Source organism: Haliaeetus leucocephalus, unplaced genomic scaffold (genome assembly GCF_000737465.1).
Source record: "Haliaeetus leucocephalus isolate CR32 unplaced genomic scaffold, Haliaeetus_leucocephalus-4.0 Scaffold395, whole genome shotgun sequence".
Classification (NCBI taxonomy): Eukaryota; Metazoa; Chordata; class Aves; order Accipitriformes; family Accipitridae; genus Haliaeetus; species Haliaeetus leucocephalus.
Window position 1 is genome coordinate 6,739,167 of NW_010972831.1, and position 26,188 is coordinate 6,765,354.

The following is a 26,188-nucleotide window of genomic DNA, read 5'->3' on the forward strand; positions in this document are numbered from 1 at the left end:
TTGGGATGAACTCTGACGAAAACAAAACTAAGGCTGAAATCTGCTCTGTCAGAAGGTGAGGAGAGTCTCGGGACTGGTTATTTTTACTCTGACCAACTGCAGAAAGCCTGAAACAGTTAGCAGCAGGATACTAACGCTTCCTGCAGGCTACCAGGTTGTGGAATTTAACATGCCAGCTCACTTTCAAGCTATGAACTTACAGAAAGGTCCAAAACTCTCCCTATCCACTTTCTCACCTCTCTGCACCAGCCACAGCCATGATAAAGCGCTCAGGTAGACACGAACTGCATACTCTGATCCAGGTTTCTGCAGCAGATGTCACACATGACCTCAAAGCAATGAAACAGCTGTGCTAATCCACTTACAAATACCCTTGGGATAAGTCTTGGACACTTGTTGTACAAAATATTTCTTCAAACAATGGTTCCTTGTTACTTCCTTATTAGCTGTGAACATAACTTTAAGGTTTAGAAATATTAAAAGCTGATCTGTGTGTAAATAACTGAATGCGGTGTTTTTAAAATATTCTCTTTTCATCACAAGAACTCACTGGCCTACTTTATCATTTTCAGAGACTAAGGAAGATTTTGGTCCTGTGTTTTGGCATCAAACTGCATATTTATGAAAACCTGCACAGGATAGCCCTCCAACCAGACCGCCAGACGTTTCATTGTTCTGTCCGTCTGCTGACAGAGGTACTCTGTGCTAAAAAGCACACTGAGTATTTTTCAATGACCCAGGGGGCAAAGGTCACTTATTATAAATGGATAATGAGACCTAATGCAATGTTCTGAGTGTGGACAAAGAAAGGGTCTATCCATACCCCCTTGTGACTTGGTCATTCAGGCTTTTATTTCCCCTGCACACTTAATGGAGCCAAACAATTGGCAGAAATGCTATACAGAAACTGAGAGAAACTGCTGTATTCTACCTCTGATAGACAGATACAAATAGTGACCCTGAAACGGCGCCAGAATTCCTCTTACCACTAACGTGGCAGACAGATGAAACATTCACCCTAAACCCCTATTTAGCCATTTGCTGGCAATTAAACTTACTGACGGAAGTGATAGCACATCAAACCACAGGCTTCAGCTAATGTCAACCCATTACATTACTGCAGGTAAGCAGAGCCAGGTAACTTCGTTTTAGCATGTATTTAATAGGGGGAAAGCTAACAGGTGTCTTGGACTCTTTTGTGAGAACCCTGGTTTGACTCCCATTTTTTTAGAAACTTCATTGAGCAGCTTCAGATAGAGTAAATCCAGAAGACAAATAAAACTTCAAAGAAGATCAGATATACACAAACTTTTCTGTTAATGACATTTTTACTATGTTCTCTGGACTCTTTTTTGTCTTCAGAGTTTATTATTCTATTTTTCTTTACATTCCACACCCATCTTAATGAATTCTTATTACATGAATTAAAACCTGAATTAAAATTCTTCACTGTAATTCAAATAATACAAATTCATCATTTCGTTGGAATTTAGCTACCACTCATTCTTCTTCCTTTAAAAAGTTTCCCATAAAAAAACATTTGAAATGCATAGTATTTGATTTGTTAATGAAATACACAGAGTGAACCACATCCATTCCCGATACCAGTATGTGGGATAAATGTGATCTGTGTATATAAGCATTGATGCTCACAGAAAAACTTTTGTTCAGACCGTATCTATGCAATACACTGCTTTTAATTTCAACAGAAACTAAAAAGCAGACAAACTACTTCTACAAAGTGTCCAAAATTCTCCAGACAGCATTCTGTGCTCTTGGACCCATACTGCAATAACTGCACACTACATACAATAATTTATATATTTATATGCTTGATAGTATTCAAGGGAAATGGCTGAAGCCAATATGGATGATAAAGACATCCAAAACTAGAACAGAGAATTGGGGGGGGGGGGGGGGGGGGGGGGGGAGAAAACTGGCCCGAACAGGGGGCAAGCTGCAAGGACTCACAAACATAGGGAGTGTTTGTGAATTAAAGCTGGTTTTGGAGACCTTTTCAAGACTACTCAGTATTGCTGTTTTCCCTGAAGATGCTACATTTAATAGTCTGGTTAGATAATTCTGCAAAGCAATAGTCTTGACAGCCCTAAAGAACAATAAATGCACACAGCAATGGATGGTATCCTTTTATCCTAATGCTTTGTCTTATGCAGATAATTTAACTACTAACAGGCCAAGCAGACATATATTAAAGGAAAAGTGCTGGAAAAGGGTCTTAACTCCACCTCCTTGGCAGCAGGAAACACATTATGTTTTTCCTTGCAAACATGTCTAGCTAAACATAACTTATTGAAACACTGGAGTTTCTGTGAATGAGCCTGTTTGCCTTTTTTATCTCCTTATCATAAAAGTTATCTAATGTTATCATCAGCAACAGGTGCATAAGCAATGGATAAAAATATATCAAAATGAATTATCAGCAACATAAGCAGACTATGTGGCAGCAGTTACCTTAAACTAAAATATGAAATTAGACCTATACTTTATAGTTACTATTGTCTATTAAAGGCTTTGATATAAATTACAAATATATTTGTTGACCTGATTGTAGTCAGTGCTTCAAAATATTTTTATGAAAATTTAAGTATAGGCTTGCACACCTAATTGTAGACATACTCATTTGAAAACAGTGATCTATATTTATATAGTAAAATACTATACAACCAAAATACATCCTTGCAATGACCTTTTATCTCAAAGCAGAACTCACATATCTGTAAGTGAAAGTAAAATGATGCAGGAATCTAGCAAAAAATTCTAGCCAAAAGGCACATCTAACACAGTGTTGTGTGCTATTAATTACTTGTTCATCTTCTTTTCTACCTTTTGAATTTTCTTCCTTTTTCTATGCAGCACAGAAGAAGTAAGACCCTAACCTTGTAGGTTGCCACAACATTTTGAGCTCTGAGCACATGCAACAGATGGACAGGTAGAAGCAACAGATCTAATCTGGCGCCAATGTCGCTTTTACCAGTCACATTCAGACCTACTGCCTTTTGGCCCAGATGTCCACCTTCTGCATTTTAAAATGCCTGTGTCACATAACATGCTGGCGTTAGCTGCACTGACAACTGTGCAGAGGGTCTAGTTTCCCCAAGAGTACCCTTACATATGCCAAGAGTTGCTCCCTTGTGAAACTTTGACTGTTGTATCACTTTGATCTGGACTACACCCTAGATAAAAGAGACACTTGCTACTCACTGTTAATATTCTTGTCTTTTTTGAATTGTCAAAATAAAAAATAACATGAATACACATTTATGTATAAAACCAATATAAAATAACATGGGTTTATATATATATATATGGTATACATATACCATGTATCTATAGATATAGAAATATAAATGTTTCTGAATATGCAATGCCATGCATACTGGCTCCCTGCAAACGATGTGGCTGGACAAGAGACAGGACGAGGCAGGTGGGCAGCCATCCCTGGAAGTGATGCCAAGGCTCCCAAGGGAAGCAGCTGTCTGAGACTCTGGCTGGAAGTAGCCCAGCAATCACGAGTTCCAGTGGAGAGGGAAAATGCAGAGGCACTCGCTTGTCACTGAGTATTGAATTCACAAGAGGAAATGACTAAAAGCACGAGAAGAAATGAGGTGAAGAAACCCTAAAGACTTGAGGGGATCTAGTGGGTCGCACTTGCAAGGCCTGCCAAGCACTCACGTTTTGGCTATATGACAGCCACACAACTTCGATTCATATCAAAAAGAACCTATATTCACTACTCTACCATTAGTAATACAGTTGGTTACATGAAGCCCTGTTCTGGGGTAGAATATGTACTGAAATAAATGCAGGTTGAAAAACCAACTCAGAAAGTCACACTCGGGTTAAAACATGCACGTAAGACAAAAAGTTGTCAGCTACTTACAGCCAGCAAGAAGATACTGGTAGTACTGCACGGCATCTGCAGCCAGGAGCAGTGGATGGTTTGCATTAAATGGTGGTTGGAGTTCATTCCACTGAGGAGTTCTGAGGTAAAACACAAGACTATTAATATTTAAGCTAATACAGAGAATGTAAATCAGTGTTTCTGTCATCACATGTAATTATCTATACAAGCTCACAAAATGTTTGTAATTATTTAAATTAGCTTGTTGAAACACTGCAAAACACCACAGGCAGTTGAGCAGCAGGACCAAATCGCGCAGATTGTGAGGCAAAGACAATACTTGGTTGTTGACTGCTGTGTGTATTGTGCAAAAAAATGATGAAGGCGGTTTAGATTAAGTTGGTAAATACGTTTAGGACCATTGTATGTCATGCTGACGTTATATAAACACGTAACTGAAACTGGGGAACATTTTTGTTCTGTTAACTAGCATTGCTTCGATACTGTAAAGTCATTGAGCATTTACAAACTGTGAAAATAAAGCTGTGTAAAGTTATGGACTATTGATCCAATTAGAATTTTCAATTCCATTACAACCTACTCATTTCAACAATAATGGTCTAGAAGTCTGTGTTGTAATTTTAATTAGGGTGGGCCATTCCTAAATAGCTTGGTAAATCAAGTATTGATCAATCTAGTCCAGCCATAAGCAGCACTAAGGAATATAGGAGCCAAGAAAAATCGATAGAAAAATATTTTAAAACGTCAAAAGCACTGACAACACTTTCTCATCAATTTTTGTTTACTGTCTTCCACATGTCAGGAATAATTTCTTCAACTGTCTTCAGAAATGCTACCTTCAGCTACTTACAGGATAACTTGCCTAATTCTTTGCAATGCTTCATCGTGGAAACCTCACTCATGTCTCATGGCAGAATTTTGTACTTTAACACTATTAAAATAATTGTTTCTAGTCCTTACATAAAAAGCTAAATTATAATCTGATCATTTAAAATCCCCAATTGATAAGGATCTCTATTGATCTGTTAACATGTTCATGTAGCTCCACCCCACAGAAGTATTTAAATGGTTAGCTCCCATTCAGACACGTAAGCACTAGCAGAACTACATGAAAAGGTAAGATTGAATTTGCTATCGAGAGTCCTCTCTTCCAACAGAAAACTTTAAGAGTCTTAAAGATAAAGTTTAAGATAAAAATATGGCTGAAAATCATGATGCAGTTCATTCACCTCCTCCAAAAAAACCCGAAAAAATAGCTCACGATCATTTTCTAGACAAAAAGACGACAACAAAGTAAAAGGAATGAGCTACCTAACCAAAGTCCAGCTGGCTCTTGGGCATGTCATCATTTCCAAAGGTGTGTCATCACTAATCTTCGGAGCAGTGCTGAGTGGACGTGGTTCCAGTACATGCTCCACCAGGCTACCGTAACAACTGATAATATACAACGACTCCACTACAAACTGTTTTGATTGATCTGTTTGCAAGAAGAAAGAAAATCTTATTGGAATAGCCCAGCAGAAACAGAAAAAAAATTTACAAAAATAGTAGACTACTTATTCTTTTAAGTCTCTTGCCTTTATATGCTTGCAGTCAAAAATGTGAATTAGAAGTGGAAAGGGCTGGAGAGACAAAGAGAAAATTTGTACAAAGCACATAATTTTCCCCTTGTTTAAAGAAACCATGAATATCTCATATAAAGGAAGGTGGAACAGAGCTTCTCACCAAGGTGTGTTCAGGTAATTACATATTGCCAAACATATGTCTGTACATTTGCTTTAGCAAAGGTGTCTCACCTTTACCTCACAGCTTTTTCAGTGACACTTCACAAAAGATCTCTGGATTGAACTATCAAAGTTTGGCTTTTGTCATTGTATCACAACAAAAGGGCAATGATTTATTTCACGGATTAAAATTTCTTGTAAATTGTCCTATTTACCAAAAGCACCCCAACCACGTCCCCCAAAATCTCCATTGTCACTGAGTTTAAGAAACAAAATCTACAGATAAGCATCATCTGCTCAGAAGTTATCACAAAATGAGAAAATAAATCAGTCAATTTGAATTTAAATGCAAGTCCTATTTTTGTAATATACCAACCTTTTTCTCTTTTCAGGCCCGGATTGTTTGCAAACCATGACCTTGATGATCCAAAGACTGCAGCAACACAAAACTCTCCTCCCACAGACTTACTGGGTGAAATCTGCGGAGCCGGTTTGGATTTGCTTAAAGAAAGAACACAATAAAATTATGAAAGTTAATTCTCAAAAATTAAGATGTCCCTGCTTAATAATCATTCTAAGATATTAATTCAGAAGTGGTGAATATCTGCAGTTCCCATAAGATTTAGCAGGGTTTACAGATGCTTCGTGTTTCTCGATAATAGGTCCCAAATTCCCCTTGATCACTGAACTCATTAACTCAAAGAACGGCACTGGCTCATAATGGAGAGTTAGTTGGACTGTTTTAAAAGACCCAATATTGAATATTTGCATTCAATAGAAACAACTTCTGAAGTGAATACAAACATTTGTAAGTGTAAGTCCTTTGGGAATGAAAATATAGTTTCTGGGTCAGTCATTGTAGCTGGTTGATATTTTCTTGCATTTTCAAAAGAAACTTACAAATAATGCTAACATTGACTGCCAGTCAGTTATAACTCAGCACACTCCTGATGCCATTGAAACCACTAGGATATATGGGACATGGGAAAAAGGGTAAGAGGGAACAACATGCGGAGGATACAAGGAAAGGGAAACAATGCATACACTCATGAGCTACATGTTAAAACAAATCAGTAATTATACTGCATAAAAAGAGATTAAGATACATTCTCCTCTGAAACTCCACAATGTGCGTGTGGCAGATACAGTAGCTTATAATTATGTTTTATCAAAACATCATTTAGTGTTCCTCCTTACAGGAATCTGAAGATACGTAACATTCTGCTTTGTATAAACTCAAAACTACATTCAGAGCATTGCCCATTTCCTCAATTCATTAAACCAGGATTTTACCCTTTCCTTAAGAGAAAAGCTGTTTGAGAAGTTCACACAGGATTCCTCCTTTTCCATGTTCCCTTTTTTCCAGTCTTTTTAATTGGATTATTTTGTATTTCTTTCTCTACTCTATTTCACTGCTCCCTTCTCTTGCTGCCTCTCCCTCCCTTCCTTTTTTCTTCTATTAATTTCTTGTTCCACAGTATATCAGCCTGCGATTACACCATCACATTAACCTGGTCATTTTTAAGTAATGATCTTCAATTCTGAGAAGGGTGTGTGTGCATATATATATACATGCAAACAAATTTTTGGAAGTATTATGATGGAATTAAGCAGCAGAAAAATATTTTAACAGCAGAAAGCAATTCAAACACTATGCATAATTCTAATGGCACTTAATTCATACTACCCTTTTTTTGGTTGATGACAAATTACTTGTATACAAAGTGAAGTGGTTCAACAGAATGAACCAATAGGGATATGAAAGCAAGAACAGATTATGGATCAACATAATGTAAAAATAACATAAGAAAAGCAAGGTAAACCGAAATTATTCTATAAGCTGGGCTCCTCTAAAACTCCTGCACCTGGCTGCAGAAACTGCACCTGTCCAAAGACCTGTGTCTTGGTCCCTTACAGCTCAGTCCTGATCTCACTGAATTAAATGGCAAAACTCGCACTGATCTCACTCACTTCATTTCCTTCCAACAACTAGCTGTAGTAAGTGATATGCGGAAAATATGGCATATGGTTAAAAACATATAGCCTCCATCATTACTGTCATGCAACTTGAAACATTCAAAATTGCCTTCAGCTTGAACTCACCTAAAGCGGCAAATACTTTTTGTATAGGATACCAGAAATGAGGTCATTTATGAAAATGGGAGAAAAGGCTAATTGTTTGCACTTGCACTGTATTTTCAGCCAGGTTTCTGAAAGGGATTTACAGAAAGTGTAACTGAGCTTCCCAACACCTTGTGCAGTATTACTCTGCCAGTTTTACAGATAGACTCACTGAAGCACAGAGGGGCTAAGCTACTTGCCATAAATCACACACATGGCCTATAGTCACATGTTTCATTTAGAGTGTGGGGGGAAAAAGACCTTTCAAAAGGAATTCCGTCTCACTGACCAGAGTGAATGGAAAAATTCAGACAAACCTTCATGGACTTAGATCAGTCCTGAAGCTCTCATACATGCAGAAGAAGCTAGAACGTCCCAAAAGAGCAATTGCAATTTATAGTCAGTAACTCTGATATTGAACCACCACAAAGCACTTAATATCCAACTGTTAAAACTACAGCCACAGATTACTGGGTCAGAAATCTGTGTTCCAGAAAGTTCCTGACTATAAATATATTACCTTGCTTGCAGTGGCACTTCACGATCTACATTAGAATATTTAAATTGATATTAACATATTAAGTATTTATTAGCTGTTCAGAAAAATTCAGATTACATTTCTTCCACTTTGAAATAGTGATCTGTCACAGAAACAGTATTTTTAACCAGTTCTGTAACAAACTATGTATTGATAACTATTTTTAGCTGTCCTAATATTCTTAATGTTCTGAATTTTAACTCAACACAATTGGGAGCAAATGCTATTTTCAACTACAAACTGAAGTAAATTTCTACAGAGATATAATGACTTCAATTTCTTCAAGCCCTTAAGCAGAAGGGAATCTGGTACTCTAACAATACGTTTTTGCAGTGTTCTCCACACTCCACATCAGTCCCAAGACCTATGCTCAATCAAATAACAGATATAAACAACCTTAGAGGAAATGGTCTAAGCTGCTTTCTATTTACATCATGTCTTTAAGATGTACATCTTTCAAGGCCTGCATTTAGGTGTTGGTTTCAGTGCCAAAACATTTTCCCTTCAAGAACTATGTTTTGTAGAAAGAGCAGACCTTGTAAAACGCGGTTACTCATGCGGTTAAACTTAGTCCTGCTAAAAAGTAAAGACAAACAAACAAACAAAAATTACTAGTGCATCATATTGGTTTAGACACATTTCTGAAAAAACTGCTGAGATGTCAGCAAGTCTATTCTGAAAACTATTGTAACTAAAGAATCTTTCATTTCACCACTATTTTACTTTATCCCTGAGTTTTCATCAATACATTCCAACGCAAATTTCTTTCCTTCAGTAAACCTCAAAAGCCCAGTTATTTTCTGTAACAGTAATGCCATTAGAAAAATATATTTTCATGTCGTTGTGATATCTTAACAACTTGGAAACTATAAATTCTCATTATTATGTAGATGCAAACACTCTCTCAGCTTTATAAATGATAACAAAACAATAATGTTGAAGGTAGACGGTGAATGACTTGTTTCTGCTATGAACTCCTGCTCTTTACTTGCTCTTAGGCTGTCAGCACTTCATAAATTATTCCAAGAGCTGAAATTAAGGCACGTTTTGCCTCACTTTTAAAAAGTTAATTTAAAAGAATCTTCACAATATACTAACTTTCAAAAGACTGTACCGTATTTTTACTGAAAGGGGTTGCAATGCAGAAAGGAGTGCAGGTTGTTGGGAATCAACACTAAAAACAAGAAAGTGAAGCTAATGGGACCCAAACATTCACCCTTATAATTTCACTCTTCCACACTAGAAAAAATGACACTATATTTAAGACATAGGAGGATAAAAAGGCAGTGTACTCTTTTCCTGTCTGGGTCTACCCAAATGCGTAACTACACCAAGAATTCAATGAGACACAGCAGTATTTTTATCCCAAGTGTATCTGTGCAGAAACCTAGAGCAGGAGCGCAACAGAAATAAAAACTCCTTTCAATTACATCCTTCTTGTTCTGCTATAAATTTAATAAGAGCTGTGCCCCAACTGAAGACCATGTTCATGTCATTTCAGTTACCAACAGTTGACATTCGCCTACCCCAGCTTAAGTCAATGACAAAGTCACCTACTAAAAGTCAAGTTAATCCCAAACTCCAGCCAAATACCACAATATATGAGGAAATTTGTGTGGTTGATAATAATTAACTTCTCTAACATAATTTTGGAGGATTATTTCCATTTTAAATGCAGAAGCACTGAGATGTAGATGTACACATGTCCAGTGAAAAACATACCTGAGCATTTTCTACTGAAATTGCACAAAAAGTGATGGGAGCAAACTAAAGAAGAAAATTAAGACATCACTTTGTCAGATCTTAAAAAGAAATGAAGAGACTCAGCAATAGCATGCAAGTTCTTTCATGTTGGCAATGCAATAATTAAAAATTAAGAGCTACTGAAACAATTCAGTGCTACCACTTGTTGACTTCTGTAACAAATCAAACTCTGGTATACTCTCTGGAAATGTATTGTGTTAGCTCTTTATAAAAAAATCACAACTAATGACAATTTTTTAACTAGTTTTCATTTTCTATTACTGTTTATTTTCTACTTTATGTAAGAAAGATTTAATAACTTAATACTATTAAAATATTTTGAAAACCATAGGCAACCATGAAAACCAGAGGCTACACAATTCAGCAATGGAGTGTTCCTCAAATAGCTTTATGTCTCATAAAATACTGCTGGCTCTCAAGTCTCTTTCAGCTCATAGTCAAACAAGTCACATGACTTAAAAAAAAAAAAAAAAATTGCATATATATGATGTTAAGGAACTGCTTTACAAATTCAAATATTATCAATCAAATAGTAAGAGCCCGCAAAGATTGAGAATCACATTGGTTTTATGTTCGCAACGAACAGGCTTCAAATACATCAGATTCGTAAAAATAAAACCACTTATCCACAGCTCCACAGCTAAACCCACTGAAATGGAAACATGTGATTTTTGAAGGTGAAACTTTTACCTAGACTACATAAGCAGCAACAAAAGTATCAGGAGAAAAATACCGCATGAAATCTGCAATTCACATAAAATTACTGAAAAAGTATATGTCTCAAAATACATAAATTTTAATTAATTTATCATTGTGCCTTAAACAAGAAAACAAAGACATGTTTCCAGTTGTCAAATCATGAATGAATCAAGAAAAAGCAAGAAAAGAAATGCTAGGCTCCTTTATTTGCCAGGCAGTAAGCTGTCAAATCTCCATTCATTTTGTTTACATAATTTTAGGTCTCATTAAGACCTTAATGGAAACAACATGATTTCTTCCCCCACCCAAAGTGTGTTTTTTATCCTAATTTCTCTGTAGGCTAGTAAAGACCATATTTTTGAGCTAGCACTGGCATTAAACAAACCACAAAAGAGTCTTGTGAAAGACAAGGCAACAATTTTTGAGTCTATTTGATATATTCCCCTCTTTAATCTAGGCCTTTTAATCTTGCCTCAGTCTAAAATCATTTCTGGTTGACAAGCGTCTCTGCTGCTTCATGCAGGGGATGACCGACACATCCATTTGCTAAGACAATCCACTTTCAAAACTCTTCTTCCAGAGCCTTTTCAGTTCTTAGATCACCATCACATGAAATACTTAAGTGCATCATAAACTACACTTAGAAATGGTTCTTAGGAACACTACTTCAGTAACCAGATATCATCTAGGAATAAGGCAATGTCACCTTCTCTCCTTTAGTGTCATATTTAGTGCCTTTGCTTTTCCTGTTGTCAATATAGCTCCCATATCCCTCCTCATCGGCTGCCCTCAGCCATTCTCTTAAGAAGTCTGTATTGTAACAAAGCTCTTAAGAAGTTCTTTCTGCTGAAGATAGTATTTTGACAGAGACATAAGGGGGTGATATATGTGGAACAAACTTCCAGTAGTAGAAACAAGAGCCACATACAAATACTCTAACAGATACTGATAGACATAGCTAGTAAGTATCCTTAGCTACACTTCAAAACAAAGAAAAGAAAAACCCCAACCCACCAACGAAAAAACACCCCAAAACCCTCCTAGCTGAAAGTTTCTACAATTTCTAAGAAAGGTGTAAGATGTTCAAACTTCTTCCGTTCTTGCTGCCTAAAACTTCAACCACCTAACCTCCATCTCATTATAAAAAGGTGACTGGAGGTCACATAGCACTGTATGAATACTGAACCAAGCTCCCAACACAGGGAAACTTGTTACAACTTGTTTTCTCTTCTGTCTGTATTTTTGTAATATGCTGCAATTTTACATATTAAATGAAAATGCCTTATTATTTCAAATATCCTGATTTTAATGGAACTGTAGTTTGGTGTTTTTTTTCTCAAGTGTGATAAGCTTTTTTTTTTTTTTCCCAGCGCCCATTTTACTTGCTTCATCTCTCCTACTGCAGGGCTTCACTGCCTACTCACTGCTAATCTGGCTTGTTTTTGAGAGGTCATCATCAATGTTTTCTGTCTGTAAACAACTTAATGCTACAATAATAAAGGAAGCTATATAGAAAAAAAGAGGCTTGTTTTGGAAAGATATTGCAAACATTTTGCCCACTGGGAAATAATTTATTTTTTCAACTTCTCTGCTACTTAAAAATTAAATGCCCTCTCAAAGGTAAAAAAGAAAAAAAAAGTGAATGCATTTCTTTGACAATGCTTGATAGTGAACACACATCCATAGTTTAAAAGTGAAATTATGCAGTGCTACCACCTATGGATCAGCCATGCGAGTAAACAAATAAAAAAATTAATCCAAAATTAAAAAGTCTAAGCACAGAGTTATTTTCAGTGAGGACAGCAAATGAATTATAGGCATGCTGGGTTTGAACTGGAAACTCACCATGGAGCTTTTATGGAAAAACATCCTGCTCCAAACAGGTAAGGTCTTCACGTAAAGGGGAAAAATGCACAGAAATTAGATGAAAACTCAATTACCAACAAGTACACTGTATATCATGCTATTAAGATTTATGCAGAAGGTAAACAAAATAATTTTTTTATAACCATTCATGATGCCCTGAAAGACATGTAGACCTCTAAGGTAACCAGCATGCTGACACTCACAAACATAACTGCTCACGTGAACAGTCCCACTGACAACACAACCACCCACAGAAGCAGGAGCTGACGGGGTAGGCTCTTCATGCACAACTGCTGGGACAAACATAATGCATCACCTGCAAGCAGGCTTTAACGTTATAATTCAAGTTAGACACAGGTTAGGTCTCCTTCCTGAAATCTCCTGACAAATCTGAGGCAAAAGCAGTCAAGAGCCTTAAACAGACTTTAAAGTCAAAACTACTAGGAAAAATAAGTTAGCATCAAAAGCAACAAATATGTGGGTGTTTTCCATGAAACACTGAAGGTCTGAGCGGCACAGTTTTACAAATTTACTGAAAAGAGGCAGGTCCTAAGCAATGACAACGACAGGTCCAAGCACAACGTTTCAGAGTAAATTACTCAGCCCTTTTCCTACGATAGAAACATACCATTAAATTCAAAATCTTTAGCAACTGTATTACACAGCAATCTTATTCCCCCACTTAAAAGCTTGCATGGAATGCAGGACAGAGAACCCTAACTTATTTCAAATGTATTTGATATTAAAAATCACCTGATATAGTGCTTAAAGTATTTGGCCACTCAGTAATTTATCTACACCATGATTTTATTTTATTTTTTGTTCAAGTATTTTGCACAGTGTAGAAAGTGGTACCACACACCATTAATTTTAGTGCATTTTTAATGGAGATTTCCCTTGTTCTTTACATCACCCTTGAAAAAGCCATCACTGTACTGACATTTGCATAAAATCTGAAAATAAGGAACAGGAGGTAAATTTAGAGCTACTCACATGCTCAAGGCTTCTTTGATTCTCATTTGGGATGTAACATCATCCACAAAATTGCCGAATAATTGATTTTGTAAATGCCAATGCGTCATTTTTCTTTTTATACTCTGACTCAGCAATAAATTCTGGCTAGTTGAAACAAATGAAATATTTTCAGGCAATGAACTAAAAGAAAAGGTCTATCATAGAAAGATGTATAAAGCAATCTGCCATTTGCCTACACAATTAAAAGGATACCAGCCTGATATAAAAGAATTCTGTGAACTGAATCTGACATGAGCACAACATCAATGAATGAAGACATCCTCTTGAAAAACTATTTAGGTGAAGGTACAAACGTAAGACGTATATGCTTTGACACGCAAAGATGCAAAAATCCAATAAAGAATAGAATATTGCAGAAAAAAAAACCCCTATTTTTTTGTTAGTAACATAGGCCAAAAACCATATTGAAGATCTTTTGAATTCTGTATAACGGACTAGCCTTTAGCTGTCTGTATTTAAATAAATGTTTGGTTAACACTTTGAGGGAGAGCGTTCATTTGGTAGAACCAGCTGCCTTTCTAGACATAATATATCATCTCTGAATAGGGATAAAACCCAATTAAATTGTATGAACCGTATGAATTGTATGATCTCCTATACAGTCAACACATTCAGTCCCTGAGTCGAAGACCATTCTAATGGCTCAACAGAAAATTAGCGCAGCACTATTGCACTTTCCATTAAATATTTAATGGAAAGCTAAGTCTTCTGCATAACCCATAGCCAATACAAATTAAAACCTATAACGTATCCAGTGTAAATTTGAACAGTCACTGGAGAGTGGTCGAATCTGACTGGGAGCTTAGAATTTCTAAATTATGACCCTGGACGTTTTGGCAAGTTGGTTTTTTTTCCTCTCTGCCTCAGTTTCTCTGTCTGCAAAAAGCAGACAAATGACATTTAGCTGAACTCATCAGAACAATTTAGAAGATAACATAGGCGCTTTTTTTTTTTGCAGAACATACTATGTTGACCCAATTATACTTGCAAATTAACAAATTCTCTCTATTTTAATTACACATTGACCCAGGTGGATACATGCTTCAATGGAAGGTTTTGTTTGTTTTTAACATGGATACAAAATCTTGTATCATGAAGAAAATGTAATTACACTTCCACAGACTACAGTAAAGTCTTAATAAAAAGCCTTAAGTATGAGAGAGACAACTTAGCATTTACTTTCTGTTCATGAGACCTAATTTCTTTTAAGATGACCATTGTTTTTCTTATGATATTTATATAAGCAATTGTTTTTCACTATTTCCTTCACATAATATGGATGGTATGCTAATTGAGAGAGACGGAGAGAGAGAATGTACAAATTACAGGATAACCCAACCTTGAAAAGACAGCACCAGATGGCTACACTCGGTGACAGTAACAGAGCAATGCCAAGGCAGAAAACTCACTGAGGTTCCCTGTTCTCATAGCCAGTGAGAAATTCCAAAGGAAAACTATGGAATGAAGATGATTTATGATTCAAAATTCCAACAGAATTTTCTTAATTTCTTACCCGATTCTGAGTTTTAGCAAATTGAAAACTGAAACATTCTTTGATTTTGTGTTATCATGCTTAATAAAAACTATTTAAGCTTTTAATAAGTTGTACAATACCCACTTATTCTAAACCTCACCGCTATATGCTGCCACAGCCAAAATCCTTTCATAAATAGTGACATCTGAACAAAATTTAGTGCAAATAACTGTATTTCATATCAATTACAAATAATTACAGTAGTTGCTTTATTACCCAAAATGTATTTATAAAAACTAAAGATGAAATAAAACACATCTGAGAAATGTGCCAGAAAGACAATGTCTGGCTTGAGCATGCAGGATAGCTGACCTACTGTACTGAATTCTTTAGCTTTACTTTTTAATTTTTTTCTTGACTTTTTTTCGTTACTTTTTCCTACTTAATTGTATCATGACATCATGACTTTGCACTCCTTATTTTTGTTTGCTTCAGCAGTAGAACCTGGGTTAAGTTAAGCTCTCTGAGTCAAAATAAAACAAACAGATATCAGTGATTTTCAGTACATTTAAGCAAATGAAAAACACTAAAATGATAAAATTGCATCAGACACTTTACCTACTTTTACCCTTCCTTACTGGAGGTGGAATGAGGGATGAGATGAAGAACGGATAGAATTTCATGTTTAAAAACTCACTACTTAAATCCTTTGGATGGCAAAAAGTAACGCTTATTTCTTTTCCTGTAAGGTACATGGGATGTCTCTGTTTTGGCAAGACACAACTAATGCAGCTTACATCCTGGTGTTTCACTAAAGCTGTAACGAATTTGAGAATGAAGTATGATACAAATATAATGACCATATCCCTTGAGAAAGTTAAAACAAATGCTGCTGTCAGAGAAGCTAACTTTTACAATACTTTTTCTTTTGGGGCAATTACTGTATCTTTTATTTCCCTCTTTCCTATTACTGCTCATCTGTGTCCCCACATTCTTACAAACTGGAAACTAACTACGACTCATTCCACAAACACAAGGAACACTTATAAAGCTATGGTAAATCACAAAGCTGTCTTCTAACTTATTCTGATTCACTGCCTTTTATAGACAAGCATGAGATGGATCATACAGTTCTTCCCCTTTCAAATCTATAAGCTCTTTGTAAATGAGCAATGAATTAACCCATTCACCAGACTTGAGAAGGAATTCAGCATTGCTATTAACATCTTGAGAGGGAAACTGAGGCACAGATACATAAAGACTTATTAAATCTAGCTCTTTTACTGTCTTACATCCCCCTAATCTTTAAAACATAAGATGCTTCCTTACTCATTAGTGTTAGAGCCCCTTTGGGAAAGCCTATCTGCTCCTCTGAATGTGCTGACAGTACAAACTACAGGAAAGCGAGTCAATGGGATGACAAAATATAGGGACAAAAATTAAGTGCTTCATGAAGGTGCGGAAATTACAATGAGAGACTTGAAAAAGCAAGGGAAGAAACAGAGGGCAGGGAACAAGGAAATGATAGTGATGGCAAGAAGGGAGGTAATGCTCTGAGATACTTAGTGCTGAGAATGTAAATTGTACTCAGAGTAAGAGAGTTTAATGACTGATCAGAAAATGTTCCAAAATCTACGAGTTTGCATGAAAAAAAAAAAAAAAAAGCATCTGTGATGAACAGCGCAGTAACGACGCAACTCCAGATTCTAGTCTTTCATTCCCATAGGGCTACAGCGAACACTTTTAAAAAATTTACTGCCATTCCACCTGTCAAGTAAAATGACATGCTTTGCAGCTCTGCTTCAGACAGATGATATTAAGAGCAGCGATCAGTCCTTTCAGTACCTGAAAAATATTTTGCTGTCCTGGATACCAGCAGAAAAAAACCCAACTTGACTTTTTGGTTACTAAAACCTGCAAAATTTAATTAAGATGTATAGTATTACAGCAGCTTTTCAAATATTAAAAGCAATAAACCGGACAAATCCAGAATTGCTAATTATATGGTATTCTTTTAGTCTTGCCTTTTACAAACGTACTGCAACAGATTAAATTTTTAATTCTTTAAAAGTAGCAACAACAGAAGAGGAATCTGCTTTGAGGGCCACTGAACAGCGACTGTAAAATCCAACTGATAGTGAGTTCGTCTCCTTTTCTGATCACTGCACAATCACAAGGTTAAGCAGCTGCTCCCAAAGAAGAGCCTTGTTTCCTCGGAGCAGTGCTTAAAGGTGCTGACCATGTAGGTGTAAATACATCTGTCTTTTGCCATTTGCAGTAATACATGCCTCCTACACTTCTCAGAGTGAGGCAGATGGTCCCTGTCCTGTCTAAATATTACACTGTACAGACTTACATTGCTATGTGTTTCTAGAAATATGAGGGCAGATGTTAAATATGTTAAACACACGCTTTGCCCCCTGGAGGTTTAAGTTAAGGCTGCTGTCTCAATTTGGTCATTTTAGGCATGCCAGGCTTCTTGGATCCTAGGCATTCCTCTTAAATCCCTGCTTTATAAATACAGCTTTCCATGTTAATTTTGTGTACTTTCATCAAATATTTTGGATGCAGAACAAATGAAGGAAGCTCTCAGCTTAGCATTATACATCTACACAGGCTTCACTGAAAATCATGATCCTCATTCATGAAAACTCTATTTACACAGCAGGGTATTTCCCATGACTGTTTTCCCCCTCAGCCCCCCCCCAAATCTCACTGAATATTTTAAATTTAATTAGTTTCAAAAATTACAGAAAATATTAGGACTGGGACAGTTTGTGAATAGTAAAATTTACTTAAAGAAAACTATGAATATGGACACTCTCTGAACACATTTAAGATATGTAAGAATAGAACATTAAATAAAATAATGCAGACTTATTACATTTGCAATAGTTGTAGGAAAGTTTGCTGGTATCACCACAGCATTAAGGAAACAGCTTTTGTAAAGGCCACTCCATGAATTACTATTGTAAACCAAGTACTTTTTTTCAAATCATCATCCTCGCCATTGCTCCTATCCCCCTACCTTCTCCCGGCAGACCCTCAGATGGCTTTTTATTTTCTTTCTATGTCTTGTCCCACCTAGTTCTAAGTGTCTATTCCATTTCTAGGAGTCTACCAACAGAGCCCAGAATTACGTTTCTGTCCTTCTCTGACTGTACTCTTCAAGTCACCTGTTTGGTATTTTCCCTCTTTGAGGAACTGTAACTTCCCACTTATCTCCACACACGCCAACCTCTCTCTGATCCTGCCTCCCTTCCTGTCCTCATCCAAGATCACACCTTTCTATACTTTCAAAATTCACCTGATTGCTAGCACAATCTTTTTCCCCTTGCCTATGTTTAAACTGTAAGCAGAAAAAAAAAAAGGCAAAAATAAGCAACTGAAATGTATGTGTGGAAGAAGTTAAACCACAACATTACCCTCATACTGTTTCCTAAGTTCCATCTACAATTATCTATGAAGTTCAGGAACTTATCTGCAAACAGCCTCTGTGCTTAGGACAGTCGCGTGTTCATAGTTCACAATTTGGCTCAACAAACCTCATGAAATTCCTGTTTACAGCAGCAAGAGCAGGACTGGATTGTTAGATAGACATGTATATAGATACACATGTATATATGTGAATACATATGCAAGCTTCAGAACATCATCATGCATACTTAGTGCGCTAAACAAAACAATAACAGATTTTACACGATGTCCTGAACACTCAAGCACAGAATAAGGGAATTAGGCACGGAGAGAGGGAATATACATGAGCTCTTGCCTGAAAAATAATTCCTGGTTCATGAAACACAAGGTAAAATTCACCTCACTATTGGGGTTTGAGCAAGAAACCACTGAAGCAAGCAAGACAGCGCCTGCACCCATTTGCCAAAATGTAGGAGAAGGTTATGAACCTGTAGGACTCTCAATTGTTTTGTCCAACCACATGCCATACTCAGTCTATTTTGCTTAAAAATAGAAAAGCCACCTGTAAATTAATGGATCAAGCCGACATTTAACTAGAAAATATTCAGGGATTTGAACAACCAAAAGGGGGGGGGGGTAAAAAAAAAAAAAAAAAAATCGCCCATTAGCCTTATGTATTAATTGCAAAACCCGAAGATTTGAAATTCAGCAAGAGAAAAATATGAACTGTTGAACAGTATCAATTAACTTAAAATTGTTACAGTTTATGAAGCTCACAAAATCTTCTTAGTTATTATAACATACATATATTTAGTAGAGCTTTTAACGACAAATATTTTGAAGTGCTTTATCATGGCACAGTAAAAAGTACCAAAGTGCAGCTGGCTCCAGAATGAAAGTCCACACGTGAATTTCATAGTACAGAACAGACACTTCAGAGGAAAAATAAGGTCAAGAAAACAGCAGGATAAAGTTTTGTCTTTATGCTCAACCTGGCTTACTGTCTTTCCATTTCTGATAGTCAAAAAACATTTCTGCTTGAAAAGTTTGGAAAGCAAAATAAACAAACTTAAAAAAAAAAAAAAGTAAAACCGTAACTTATTCTGATTGAATACAGCTCTGCTTATGTTTCATACCAATTCCTGGTGTGAAACTTCTCCTGATGTCAGCTTGCAGTATTTCCGATATGGTAGACTGCAAGAAAATGACCCACCCAAATGAATACTCCTGAATTTTTAGAGACTTGTTTTCAGGTTTTGATTACTTATCTTACGCTGGTTTTCTTTTCTTCTCTCCTCCTCCCCCACCCCCCTTCCGTTGCCGTTAAATTACATACACTGAAATTAAAATAAGGAATAAAACTAAGTATCACTAGTAACAACTTATTTTCATATTAATTATAAATAACAACGTTAAGAAAGGTTTGTGCAAATACACTTACCCTGTGCGTTTGGTGATGGTCCCTAATGTCATTGGCTGTTTGATTTGAGCAAGAGGCAACACCACAGTCAAACTTGGAAGAGGCAGGAGTCGAGGGTTCCCAGGATTATTGTTTGTGAAGTTATTGTAACTGTCTTGGCTATTCAATTTACCTTGATGGGATAGAGACGTAATAAGACACATTATTGGATTTTTTTCTTCATTTATAATTTCTAACAACTGTGTGAAATAAGCCATTGCCAAAAAAAAAAAAAAAAAAAAGAGAGAGAAAAAGAAAAAATGAGCTCCTATTGTAAGAAAAAATGTATCTTAAAAACTCATCTTCATTTCAGGTAAAAAATAAATGACAGTGGAAGCAGCAAATATTTATTTTTATATATGTGGATAAGGTCCCCTTCCATGGAAGGGAAATTATTCCTGCTGCTGTTGCTGCTTCTTGCTAGACAGTTTTGTTCACCAAAAAGTTTTCAAGTTCGATTTGAAGAACAAGCTCTGGATTCCAATTCTCTATTTTAAAAAAAAAAAGAAAATCTGGAAGGTAATTATTTTCCTAAAGTACCACATACAGTATTGGTAATTGAAAGTCCTGAAAAGGTCGCTTTTGTTGTCTCTATGGATAAAGACACACATAATAGTAATCTGCTGAACTAAGACTGGAGGAAAATAACAAGTAACTATATAAAATAAAGCCATGCCAAACTACATGTAAAAATCAAGAAAGTATCCAAAAAGTAACAGACTTCATTCAAAAAAGAAGAAGAAGAAAACAAAACCATAGGTACTTAAAAAAGGAAGGGGAAAACACAAAAAAATCCCAACAACCCTAAATTTAGCTTGTTTCAAAGAGGTCTGTGCTGGATATACGCCCAGTTTAGATACGCTTTCTTACTTTCTGTATCATTCTGTAGTCACAACCTTTCATTCTTCAGTTAGAAAAGGAAACTAGCTACAAATTTCATGGACAGTAAAGAAAGAAATGTGAAGAAACCAAAGAAAGAAGTTAAACAAAAAAGGGGCCAGTCTGTTTATAACAGAATCAAAAGTACTTTAAATAGACAAGCAACCATGAATTAAAAGGTTTAGATCATTAACTTGTTTTTCTGTGTTCCTATAATGCTGTGAAACGCTGGCTTTGTTCTTAATCAAAAGGGAGCCATATTGGGAATTAGGTTCCTAAACAACCGATGCATTCTACATAGATATTATACAAATCCCAGGCCAAATCCATACAATCTGACTGAAGAGCAGCCACCTTTTTTCAAGGAAGAAAAACAGCACAGAAAAGGGTTTCTCACAGGAAGCTGCCTGAAAAGCTTTAATGGTACTTCAGATGGATTGAAAATAGGAAAAGGAAGGCGGAAAAATCTTAATGAATGTCTCATCATCCTAAAGACACTCAATGCTTCCTTTACCCTTCTTTTAATACTATATAACTGTAAGCTTAGGGGGTTTTATTTGTTTTTTCTACAAAGTCCACAGACCTCTGCATCTTAGAAAAGCACAATAACAAAAATGATGAAATTACAAAGTGTATTTTGTGTTAAGTATCTGGCCTGAACATTGGTCAATACATTTTAAGAGAAATAGCAAGGCTTTAATGAATAACAAGCCTATTGAAGTCTCAGAGAGCAGATTTCATTAATAGCAATTTTCCTGCATCAACTTGGAATAAAAAAAAACAGGAAGGGGGGGGGGGGGGGCGGAACCAAACCATCATAGTTTTAAATTAAGACTGAGATGCAATTAATTTTTTTTAAGATTAGTTTCATAATGCATTCTTGGTTCTCATGGAAAGGAGTATGAATAGTTTTCTGCTTTATTGTCTAATTAGTTACTGTTGCATGTAATCAAGGCCTCTGAAAGTGTTTCACTCTCCTATATTCACCATGAGCGACTGCATGCTACCCAGCAAACAGCGACAGTATCTACAGAGGGGGCTCCAAATGTCTGTAATTTGTTTTCTTTTACTTGTTAGGAATATAATGATTAACTATGAACTACTGAACCAAATGACTGGGTTGTAACAGTCCTCTCTCTCTCAAGCCACATTTAATTACTCAGTGCCCTCCGCTCCCAACAACATGTAGCTTTCCATATGCAAAACTTTCACTTGATTCAATAGGATATTTGCATGCAGAGAAATGAGGCAATTACAGATGTCCTTCCTACACAGGGATGAGCTTTTTTATTTTCATACAAGTGGAGGAATCCCAGGGCAGTTAAGGATACTCAGAAAACTGCAGGATTAAGTAATCCCTTAGGAGTTTTTTACTAATGGTAGCAACAACACCCTACAAAGTTTTAGGCTCACACATAAGAAAACACAAAGTAAACAAAAAAAATTAGTAAACTATACAGAGAGAACTGAAACCATTTAAAAGAGATGCTGAATGGGACCAAAATCCAAGATGATGTTCTTGAAAAAAATATTCAGAGGTCAAGCATTTCATTTTTAAATGTATAGCTTAGTCTGATGTACACAAACATCCATAAAAAATTAACTAAAACAGAGCTCACAATGCACAGCACTTCACAGCACAAACAAAAAAAATTCAGCTATGACAAATGGAAAAGCTGTGAATACCCAACATATAACCCAATAACTACTGCCTGCCAATCTAAATTTTCTGCAGCAACATACAGTTGCTTAACTGCAAATAAATGTAATTAATAAGTGATACAAGTCAAAAATTAGAAGTTGGAATGCTACAAAAAGGAGACAAATTATTTCTCACAGTAAAGTTTTTCTTGAAAATCTGACTACAATAATATTAAGACGGTGTAGAGGAGTCAGGTTAAAGAAAATTGTGCTTAATAGAAAGAGTAAAAATATTTACTTTTGTTTACACTGAATTATTTTTAGCTATTTTTATGATGGAAATGTTCTATACAGTTATATCTTCATTGTACGTTGCCTCAGACCTATCAGAGAAGTACATGCTTGTCGTCTTAACTGCATAGCCCTGGGGATCCAGTAAATGCACTCATATGACTAGGGCTGTTCCTTTCCTAAGGATTCAGCAGAAGCTGTATTGTGCATTCTGAATTTCATTGGAACAAAATAGTATCACACATTATGTTTAATAAATCATTTTAAAACCCCATAATTTTATGGTGTGCTCTTGTACCCATCCAGAAATTTGACAAAGTTACCCTCCGTTCCTCCAGCCCTTCGAAGCAGGAAACTCCTCCTGCAGTAAACAGGAGTTGCGTGTGCACAGGACTGCCATATCAGGCCAAAAGAGCACAAAGAATGCAGTCAAGCATCAACATTATTTCTACAGCTCAAGCAGTTGTTGATTCACTGTCACAGGACAAGCAACTAATAAGCCAAAGTTTAAGTCCGCTAGAAATATCAAACATTTTTCATACAGCAGAATCCTGTACTCAAGTTACCTTGCCACATGTGGACAGTATATATTCATTCCCATAAGGAAATAATGTGTATTAATACAGAATAAAACCCTGGAATTATAGCCTCCATAAAGTAGCTTCAATTAGCACTGAGAATTTAACTTTAAATGCAAACTTGGTTGTATACTGACAGCTACACAAAAATCTCATCCTATTGACTATTCAAGGAATACTTTCTAATACAATTAATTTAGAGAAAATTAATCGTCATTTCATGGCAAACATGCCCTGTCAGAAAGCAGTCTGAACATTTCCAGCAGAACATCCTGAGCGGTGAGGCACTTTCCCTTGGTAATCACCCAGAGTGTGAGCTTAACAGCCCTCAGGACCCTGTGCAAGGCAAGTCCTTTTGGTCAAGTATTTGTCTTTCTGCAGGCTGCCACGAAAGAGATTTTCCGACGATAGTTCAAGAGCTGTGCACAGAATACATTAAAGCCAGTTTAGGCTGAAGTTTATTTTCCCCCATATGCATCCTCCCGTTTGCCTGCACTCCCTCTCCAGCTTGGGCCACAGTTCAGGATGCACATGAAAGGAAGCACTTCCATTATTTTCACTCAAACATTACAGACTCAAGGTCCAAATTCCTTATCACAACTAAACCCAACTCAGAAAAATGCCCACAGTTAATCCTAATTCAGCCTTTTAGATTTCATTTGGGGAAAAAATAAACGGAAAAAAACTCTTATGTCTCTATTTAAGCTGCTGGTAAATCTCTTATTAATTTTACTAAGGGACTTGCAAAAAGCTGAGGATGTCGTGGCTCTGGTAGTCTGACAGTAGAAGTTTATTTACAAGTGCAGCATTAGCTTGGATAAAGGTTGCCTACTGAAAAATGGAAAATATGATCAGTCAGTTCTGCCTTCGTACCTGTCTGCTTAAAGTCTGCAACAAAACCGCCATCATATCATTCACCCAAAACCTGAGCCACACTTTTCCAGACATTTTATTCCACAAATACTCAAAGGAAAAACGGATTAAGTTGAGGATAAAAGTGAAGAAAGAAAACAACAATGGGCTTTGTTGTCAGACGGAGGGAGCGGCTGCCGTGCCGGCCTGGCTGGGGTGTATTCCCAAGCCAGCCATCATTAACGGACTCACTTCCACCGAGGAAAAAAAGGGGAGGCCTGAAAGTGCCGGACAAAAGAAATCCCAGCAGACAAAGAAAAAACAAATTAAAAGCACCATTATAAAACACAGATGCTATAAGGAAAATAAACTTCACAAGATTTACTGGTTTTTGACAAAGCTGGACATCTGTGGAAAAGACATCAGGAGCAGATCCCAGGTACGGCCCAGCCGGGCCGGGCTTGGGTCCCTGCTGCTTCGGCCTCGCCTCCTCATCACAGCCCAGGGCCAGCGACCCAGCTGCAACGCCTCCCGCTTTACAGCTACACGGAACAGTCACTCCCCACTATCCACATACCTTCACCATTGCAATGTTAAGTTATTGACAGCTACAACTCTTATTTACCATTATTTTGTTTACAAACATCGTTAAACCTATAAAATACTCTTAAGGCCTGAATGTGAGATTTAAACATTTGATTAAATCACACTTCTCTAAGTTTTCAAAGTATACTTTTGGATATGAAAGGAAAGCTACACCCAGGGGAAAACGTACTAGACTTGCGAGCTTGTAACACTGTATAAAAAGCATTCAATCAACTGAAAGCAATTAATACAGTACACTTGTCCTCTTCTGATCAACTAAGAGCCTTGATGAATTCAGGCCGGATTTCAAATTGGTCAGCATTTGAACGGAGTACTTCAGGGCACTACTGTCAGAGATCATCTTTGAGGACAGAGGAAGAAAAACATCCTGATTTTTGCAGCTACTAAGAACATAAATATACATCAAAATGCAGCACGACAGATATATTCCCGCCAGCCCCAAGGAGCTCATCTGTGAATACAGCACAGTGCAGCCAGTGTTATGCAAAGAGACTTTACTGGATCCTGAAAGAATTATGTTGATGCAGCCCCACCGATCGCTCTACCGTTACTTTGCCCTTCTCTTTAGTCCACGCATAGTACCACATTAATGCGACCAAATCGCTTCTTACCTGATTTAAACCTAGCTCTAATACATCAGTACCACAGATCCTAGCTGCGCACGCAGGCAACCGCCTCACCCTGTCAGATGGAAAGGGAACTCAGTAACTCGCAATCGAGCTTAAAACCAAAACTACACCCCAACGCCTAAGGGATGCAAACACCAACTTACCACCAAACTGAAATGAAATCATTTTACCCATTAAATTTCCCCTGGCAGTTTCAATTGTACATGGCATGTCTCCCCGTTCAAGTGTTGTGGGATCCTCTTTTGCAGAGAGAAATTCCATGCTGTTAGTGAGCAAAACAAATGGGACTTGGCCCAGACATTTTTTCTGGTAGGAAAGTAATGATCATAAGGATTTTAGTTTCTCTATACACTTTGCATGAAAAACTAAAGTGGTATCAAGCACCTCTCAGCCTCATAATAAAATGATTCTATGTTGATTTTTTTCATTTTTCTTCCATTACTCCAATACAAAAAGCTTAGTAATGCAGTGTCATTAAAATTCAAAACCCACTTGATTAGCTTTTACATCTTACAGTATTTAACAGACTACATTTCAAAGTGTAGCACATAGTCTACTGACATTAACACTACATATAAACATCTTTAATTTGGTAAATAAAAACGCAGTAACTCCAGGCTATGCAATCATGTGGAGGCTGAGTTATACAAAAACGAATTATGTTTGGCCATTATTTCTGTTTAGTGTAACACTGAAGATTCCACAACTAAACAGTCACTAATCGTATAATGC

General features: G+C 36.6%; 1 protein-coding gene across 8 annotated transcripts in view; it reads right to left on the minus strand.

The window, feature by feature from the left end:
* The window catches only part of BCAS3 (breast carcinoma amplified sequence 3), a 374,628-nt gene that overhangs the window by 215,718 nt on the left and 132,722 nt on the right, over positions 1 to 26,188 (minus strand). For all 8 annotated transcript variants that reach the window (XR_774766.1, XM_010573787.1, XM_010573786.1 and 5 more), the window contains 4 exons: positions 19,963 to 20,113; positions 5,984 to 6,108; positions 5,195 to 5,360; positions 3,902 to 4,002 (listed from right to left, as the gene is read on the minus strand). Coding sequence is in view for 7 of the 8 variants with exons in the window: in XM_010573787.1 (XP_010572089.1) it covers positions 3,902 to 4,002; positions 5,195 to 5,360; positions 5,984 to 6,108; positions 19,963 to 20,113 (543 nt within the window). In the remaining variant the exon portion in view is untranslated. The remainder of the gene's footprint in view (positions 1 to 3,901; positions 4,003 to 5,194; positions 5,361 to 5,983; positions 6,109 to 19,962; positions 20,114 to 26,188) is intronic.